The sequence below is a fragment of the Podarcis gaigeae genome, assembly GCF_964106915.1.
Source record: "Podarcis gaigeae genome assembly, chromosome: 4".
In the NCBI taxonomy this organism is placed as follows: Eukaryota; Metazoa; Chordata; class Lepidosauria; order Squamata; family Lacertidae; genus Podarcis; species Podarcis gaigeae.
This window is the reverse complement of record NC_139677.1, coordinates 105,594,756-105,602,821: the sequence shown is the minus strand read 5'-3', so window position 1 is coordinate 105,602,821 and position 8,066 is coordinate 105,594,756. Positions and strand designations below refer to the sequence as shown.

The 8,066-nt window shown below is 48.0% G+C and overlaps 1 protein-coding gene across 1 annotated transcript; it reads left to right on the top strand.

Annotated features, from left to right (window-relative positions):
- The first annotated feature begins 735 nt into the window (after positions 1 to 735).
- Positions 736 to 6,098, top strand: LOC310843631 (olfactory receptor 51E2-like). Its single transcript, XM_083737263.1, has 2 exons — positions 736 to 809; positions 4,589 to 6,098. Exon 2 carries the CDS (start codon positions 4,623 to 4,625, stop codon positions 5,586 to 5,588), a length of 966 nt encoding a protein of 321 aa, XP_083593389.1. The 5' UTR covers positions 736 to 809; positions 4,589 to 4,622; the 3' UTR covers positions 5,589 to 6,098.
- Positions 6,099 to 8,066: the final 1,968 nt, after the last annotated feature.

The window sequence follows — 8,066 nt, the reverse complement described above, 5'->3', positions numbered from 1 at the left end:
GACTGCAAGAAGATCAAATCTATCCATTCTTAAGGAAATCAGCCCTGAGTGCTCACTGGAAGGACAGATTGTGAAGCTGAGGCTCCAAGACTTTGGCCATCTCATGAGAAGAGAAGACTTTCTGGAAAAGACCCTGATGTTGGGAAAGATGGAGGGCACAAGGAGAAGGGGACGACAGAGGACGAGATGGTTGGACAGTGTTCTCGAAGCTACCAGCATGAGTTTGACCAAACTGTGGGAGGCAGTGGAAGACAGGAGTGCCTGGCGTGCCCTGGTCCAGGGGGTCACGAAGAGTTGGACATGACTAAACAACTAAACAACAACATCCCGCTTTTTCACTACCCTAAGGAGTCTCAAAGCAGCTAACAATCTCCTTACAAGTAGTGTTACAGAGCACATCCTGTGCATTAATAATAATAATAAGTACATAAAAATATTTATATCCCTCCCTCCCCAGGCGAATAAGGTCCCTGGTTCAGTCTTCATCCTCATCTTTCATCGGAAAGGGATCGTCAGGCTGGGAAAATGGCTCTGTCTGAAGAGCTACGGCTGCTGTATGTCAGAACATGCCACACTGATCTTGGCGAGCTATCTATATAAGGCAGCTTTAGTTCAACAGTTGAGCTTCTTGCAGCGCCCCCCCCCCCCCCCGTGGCAATGACAAACTGTCCCCAAGGGGCCGGGCTTGAAAGTGTGCTATAATTCCAGCCTCCTCCCGCCTGTTCAGTTCTGCTAGTGGCTTTCGTTGCAAAGAAGGGTCCACCTGGCCTCTGGTGCTAGAGGATGAGCCCCCTCCCAGAGTGACAAAGGTACGGGAAAGGTAGGGGATGCTTGCCTCTTGAATCTTAGGTGCGTTGCGAACCTGGGCTTTGTGTATCCCCCCCCCCAAAAAAGTTGAGAATCCTTTCATCCTGTCTCGAGGCGTCTGCTCGCGATAAAAGGCACCGGAGCAGAAACAGGGAGATGTGATGTTTGTATGAGGCCAGACACTTGTATGGAGCTTTTTACCAAGATGATATCAAGGAGAGGCTGGGAGAATAACTTCCTGGGGCTGGTTTGCAGGCTTCTTTTAAGCAGAGATTTTCCAAGAGTCAATTTGCTTGTCTGCACAGTCTCATGGGCTGTGCAACCACTGTACCCTTAAAAACACATTTTTGAAGCACATTTTGAAGGACATTTGAAGGCTCTTCTTATTTCCCCCCTCAAAGAATTATGGGCACTGCAGTTTGTGCCTGCATTGGTGGAAACCAAAGGAGGGGAGGTATCTCTTGCGCTCGAATCCTGCTTGTGGTCTTGCCATAACAAGCATCTTTTTGCCACTGTGAGAACAGGATTCTGGACTAGACAGGCCATTGGCTTGATCACACAGGCTGCTCTTACGATCAAAGGGTTTCTGGGAACTGTAGCTCTGTGCAAGGTGAACAAGAGAATTATTTAAGGGACAGAACATGCTCCAAATGTGCTAAAGTTATGGTGTGTACACTGCCTGCCCTCTATAAAAACCACAGCAACCTCCCACGTATCCTAGTGTTCCACTCAAAGTTTTGTTACGAAGGTTGCATTCCATGCCCCCCGCCCTAATCTCTGCAGAGCGATAGCAAGATTCCAGGGGGGTCCAGAAGCTCACCCAGGATTGTGTTTCCACTGGGAAAATCGAGGCACTGTGAAGGCTAGAGTTTCTCTAAGAAATACTGTGTTGGCCCGAATATAAGTCACACTTGTGAATAAGCCGCACCTTTAAAATTCGGGGGGGGGGGGGGGAGGAAAAAAGACAATACCCGAATATAAGCCGCTCCCTTAAAATTGGGTTACAGGCTGAAAACCGCTGTGGTTAGTAGAATTGTAAATCCTAGCCAATTCAAGCCTTCAGTCTTGCAAAAGTTAACATAGAATTGCTAAAGCTGCAAATCGCTATTCAGTTGCTACAATTCCGCAGGCATTCAAGCTCGCTAATTGGCAATAAAACATATATTTTTTTGGTTCTGTTTTTCCGTACGTCTGTTTCAGCAGTGATATCGTAAAAGCCAATTTTTGTAAGGTCGCAAATTTAAGCTGCACTTTAACTTTTCATGGTCGGAATTTGGAATAAATGTGTGGCTGATATACTGGCCAATGCGGTATGGTTTATTTGGAATATATGCTGGAGGTTTTCAATGGGGGTGGGGGGTGCAAAACATTATGCCCCATGAGTGCCCCTCATTGCCCCCCCTCAGAAATCTTAAGTCCAAAGCTAACCTAGGAAATCTGCATATGTCTGCAGATTGTATTTTCCCTTCATATCCCAGATATTATCTAAATACTGCCATGTATTGATTTCTACCATTCACTGACAGACTCTGGTATCCAAGACCTGTGACAATATTCTGCTCTGTATGAATGGAAGAAGTGCTGGAGAGACAGGGCTACCTAATATTTCCCCCTCTCACCCTTTCCATAACTCAGGGAGAAAGCGCCATGAAAATGTGCTTTCAGCTACAGAAGCATTGTACAGTGGCATAGCGTGGGTTGTCAGCACCCGGGGCAAGGCAAGTAATTTGTGCCCCCTAACCCGTGGATTTGCGCCCCCTAACCCTAACCCCCAGATGTTGTGCCCGGTGCGGCCGGGGCCCCCTGCACCCCCCACGCTACACCACTGGCATTGTAGCATTGCTAAGATACCCCAAGTGTCGTTGAGTCCAACTTCCTGCATGGCACTGCTTTCCAGCTCCATGTTTTGAACTCAAGACAGCCAACCCTGGTGCTTAGATGAGCCTTTGTGATTCTGACGCCTTCCAGATGTTTTCGTCCCAGACCATTGCCCATGCTGGCTGCTGAAAGAGATGGAAGCTGTCGTCCAAAACATCTGGAGATATCAGGTTGGCAAAGGTTGACCTGGTTGTTTCGGTAACCTCTGAGTAGGACGCGTTAGGCTGCTGTTCTGATGTCTTTGCCGTCAAAGGTAGGAAAGAGCAGTGCTTTTTTTCCCTTTTAAAAAAATGTTTAGGGATACTCTCGTTTTGACTCGAGAAAATCACCATTTTATAGTCCAAATCGGGGAAAATAAATACAGCAAAATGGACAAAGGTACAAAGATTCACAAAATGTTTAGGGGTATGCCTCCCCCCCCCCCAGAAAAAAGGACTGAGAAAGGGTGTGGCCACAGCAACTGGGTCATTGGAGAAGAGAGGCTGGCAGGCAGACTGACCACACACATGGCGACTTTTGCACATAATGCAGCAGCAGCAGCAGCACTGAATGCGTCGTGAATCTAATGTTCTGCTCTTAAAGGTAAAGGTAAAGGGACCCCTGACCATTAGGTCCAGTAGTGGCCGACTCTGGGGTTGCGGCGCTCATCTCGCTTTACTGGCCGAGGGAGCCGGCGTACAGCTTCCGGGTTGTGTGGCCAGCATGACTAAGCCGCTTCTGGCGAACCAGAGCAGTGCACGGAAACGCCGTTTACCTTCCCGCTGGAGCGGTACCTATTTATCTACTTGCACTTTGACATGCTTTCGAACTGCTAGGTTGGCAGGAGCAGGGACCGAGCAACGGGAGCTCACCGCGTTGTGGGGATTCAAACTGCCAACCTTCTGATTAGCAAGTCTAAACCACAGAGCCACCCGCATCCCTTCAATGTTCTGCTCTTAGTCGCCAGTATTTGCTAGTCAGAGAAGTTCACCACAACCAAGCATGGAGGTTGCATTTTAATTTGACTTGTGGTCATTAATAACTACTGCTTTTATGGCAGTTATTGATTTTATCCTGTCCTCTGATGTTCTTGTTGTTTTTGTTGTTAAAAATGGGAAGGTCCATAGCTCAGTGATAGAGCATTTGCCTGGAAGCAGAAGTTCCTGGGTTCAATCCCTGGCATCTCCTAGTAGACATGGGAGAGACCCCTGCCTGAAATCTGAGAGAGCCACTGCCAGTCAGTGTGGGAAATACTAAGCTAAATAGACAAATGTTCTGACTCAGTATAAGGCAGCTTCCTATGTTCCTAGTTATGGAATTGTAGTGTTGGATGCGACCCCAAGGGTCCTCTAGTCTAACCCCCTGCAATGCGGGAATCTACAACTAAAGCCTCCCCAACAGATGGCTACCCAACTTCTGCTTCAAAACCTCCAAGCAAGGAGAGTCCATCACCTCTCATGGGAGTCTGTTCCACTGTCGAAAGGCTCTTACTCCTGAGATGTAGTCGGAATCTCCTTTCTTGTAACTTGAAACCATTGGTTCAGGTCCTCTGGAGCAGCAAAAAAGAAGCTTATTCCATCTTCCATGTGACATCCCTTCAGATATTTGAAGATGGCTATCGTGTGACCTCTCAGTCTTCTCTTCCCCAGGAAAAACATAACCCTTAAGGGTTCCTCGTAAAATTTGGTTTCCTGATCCTTGGTTTGAAGAACATGAGCTGTTCATTTTTAATGCCTGGTTTAAAACAGGAATAGAAATAAGTCAACTGGAAGGCCTGGTCATTACCCTCATTGTTCCTCCAACACTTCCGAGCTAATGTTCATCCTATTACCCCGGGAGGCTTGGTCACATAGGAATGGGGAGCTGTCATTCTGGTTTCATGGGTTCAAACCCACCTGATTCCTTCTCTCTCCTTCCCTTTCAGCTGTGTAGAACAACACAAGGGCATCACACCAGACATGTTGTTGTCCGCCACCAACAGAACTCATGGTGACTCCTTCTCGTTCATCTTGATGGGCCTGCCTGGCCTGGAAGGTGCCCATTTCTGGCTGGCCTTCCCTCTCTGCGCCATGTACCTTGTGGCCGTGGTGGGGAACTGCATGGTGGTGCTTGTCGTGAAGACAGAGCCAGCTCTCCACACGCCCATGTACTTCTTCCTCTGCATGCTGGCTGCCGTGGACCTGGCCCTCTCCACCTGCACCATGCCCAAACTTCTGTCCCTCTTCTGGTTTGATTCCAAGGAAATTGGCTACCGGACCTGCCTCCTCCAGATGTTCTTCATCCACTCACTGTCCGGAGTGGAGTCCACCATCCTTCTGGCCATGGCAGTGGATCGCTATGTGGCCATCTGCCACCCTCTGCAGCATTCCTCCATCCTCACCAATGCAGTGACGGTGAAAGTGGGCTTAGTTGCCGTGGTGAGAGGTGTCGTCTTCTTCCTTCCTCTGCCCTTTCTGATCAGCCGCCTGCACTTCTGCGGCTCCACCAACCTCACTCATTCCTACTGCCTCCACCAAGATGTCATGCACCTGGCTTCGAGCAACAGCACCACACCCAATGTTGTGTATGGCTTGGCTGCCATTCTCCTGGTGATGGGTCTCGATTCTCTGCTCATCTTTGTCTCCTACGTGATGATCATTAAGACTGTCCTGCAGCTGAAGTCAAAGGAGGAGCGCCTCCGGGCTTCTGGGACCTGTGTGGCCCATGTGTGTGTTGTCTTGTCCTTCTACGTGCCCCTGATTGGGCTGTCTGTGGTGCACAGGTTTGGGAGAGACCTTCCTGTGCTGATTCAAATCACAATGGGCAATGTCTACCTCTTGGTGCCTCCAGTGCTCAACCCCATTGTCTATGGAGCCAGGACCAAGGAGATTCGGAAACGGGCATTGAGGATAATGAGGATAGGGAATGAGGGAGGTTCTCATTGACCCAGAATTTTCTTTAGAACAGATTATCCTAGAGTTATTTCACCAACAGCTCATCTGTACAGCTGTGCTTGGTCAACCTTTAAGATCACAGTCCTTTGTTAGACAAATCAGGCAGAACAAAGCTGTGCACTGCTGCATCTCCAAGCCACTGTAAGTCAATGGCCATGTGTCCTTCCAGGCAGCTCTCAGTAGCTGCAAGATCCTAGTAGCCATGCTTCTTCTGTAGTTGCCACACCATTTCCTGGAGACTGAAGCTCATACCTGAAGGATGTGTCCTCTACCCAACTGATCACTGAGCTCCGTGGACAAGGGCCTCCTGCAGAAAGAGGCCCCTACTTTCTTAGTGACCTACCTCGGTGTTATTCAGGGATGTGTAACAAAAGGGTTGTCAACCACTATGTAGGTGATATATGCTTTGGAATTTATTGTGCAGAATAGGAAGTCTCCTAAACCCACTTATACTCATTGTTGCTTGTGAGGTGGCTATAGAGAGCTTCATGCTCCTGGAAAGGCAAGGTGGAGGAGGACTCTCCCTCTAGGTGACAGAAAAGGGTCCCTTGAGAGACCCTCCCTCCCTCCCTCCCTCCCTCCCTCCCTCCCTCTCTCTCTATCTCTCTCCCACTTTCCTCATACTGTTGATAATAAATTGAAAAATGCTTGATGGGTTTATTCCATAATTTTAAACAAACCGAAGTATAATTAACTTTTGGCAAACTGAATTGGGCCTCCGGAAATATTGTATGCACATTTGTTCCTACCTTTCTGGAAACTTGTTGTGTGGTGAATAAAAACTACCTTTTAGATTACATCTATCTGCGTTGCCTCTTTAGGAGACTTGAATCCCCACATACACTTAAGAGGAAGCCTATTGGGGAAAGCTGTAGTGATGGTCACCAACAGGGGTAGCTTCAAACAAGGATTAGACAAATTTGTGGAGGAGGCTTTCAATGACATTACATCGTAAAGGGTTGGACTCTACAGTCCCTTGATTCCATGTGCAGAACAGCCTCAGCATAAAAGAAATGTCTGTATGTATTAGATTAGGGCAGAACCTTCAGTTTGGAATCCGTAGCTGGTTTCTCAGAGGTAACAGATTGGCCCCCAGGGACTCGGCTGTCTATAAATGCCTCTCCTTTGCACAGCTGTGTTGGCTGTGTGAGGTTGTGCAGGCAGGGTCCACACAGCAACTGTTGCAGCTGCAGAGCGTTCTCTCGGAGGTATGTTGAGGGGGGTTTCTTCTGTTGGTTTCTGCTTCCTTCACTGAGCAGCGAAGTGCTTGTCACAAGACAATGTTTACATTCCACAGTCAAGTGCTGTTGGGTTTTCTCACGGGAACGGAGACTGGATGTGACGTACACTGGTTTCCTGTTTTTCACTGTTCTTTGCAGTTCAGTCTGTTGATTCTCTCCGTGCTTTAGAGGAGAGAGGATGCCTTTCTCTGCTCCGGCAGAGGGAAAATGTTTTTCTGTAAATTACCAGCTTTGAAGTGTAAATAAAGTAATATAGAGCATGTTGGCACGTACTTTTCATCATTCCGCTGTGCACTGGACACTGCTTATCTCCAACATTTGGTTCCGGGCCCAGAAAAACGCAGTGTTTTGAGAATGGACTCCAGAAGTCGGGCTCCTGGCAAAGGAACAAAGGAGCAAAGAATTGGAGTGCCGGCAAAGGATCGGAATGCAGAGGGCCGGATCGGACGATATCTCTGCGCGTCAAGATGATTTGATGAGGTATGTGCTACAGCTCCGGGCAGCCTGCCAGCTTCTAATTAATGGCTTTATGGCTGGACTTTGAACTTTATAGCCGGTTTTGCCGTGGCACAGGCAAAAGGCTAGAAGGATAAATTTTTCCTATGCTGGGGGAAATCGAAAGTAAAGCAGCTGCAGCAGTGACGCAGCATGAATTTAAGACAGCAGAGAGAACTTTCACTTTTGAACTTGCCTTTAGAATGCGGTTTGAAGCAGCTGCAGATAAGCAAAGCAGTTAAGCAGAAAGGCACAGGTTCACAAAGCAGAGGCTGTTTTGAATTTGCTTTTGGATTGAAGCAGCTGTACACAGACGCAGCATGTATAAAGCAGCCTGATTTAAAGCAGCAAAGATGACGCTAAAGGCTAATGCCAAAGTCATGATGGCCCTTCAGGATGCTTGTGGGATTCCTAAGCTCAATAGGAAGAACTATGCGGACTGGGTTCTCTATGCAGAGGCTATTCTGCGGAAAGAGGGTCTGTTTAAAGTTATTACAGAGACCCCCCCAGCTCCAGTTACAGATGAATGGAAAGCTATGGATTCCAAGGCAAGGGGAACTCTTACGTTGATAGTATCCCCAGAAGAGCTCTGTCTGTTGCGTGATAAGACCTCAGCCAGAGAAATTTGGGACGCTTTGAGAGAGGCTCACTTGAGGACAGAAGCTGGGTCCACAATGTTTTACTTTAACAAGCTGCATAATATGGCTCTTGCTGAAGATGGAGATGTGCGTAT

Coding starts and splice junctions, on each gene's coding strand:
- LOC310843631 (XM_083737263.1), top strand. CDS start 4,623: ATGTTGTTGTCCGCCACCAACAGAACTCATGGTGACTCCTTCTCGTTC.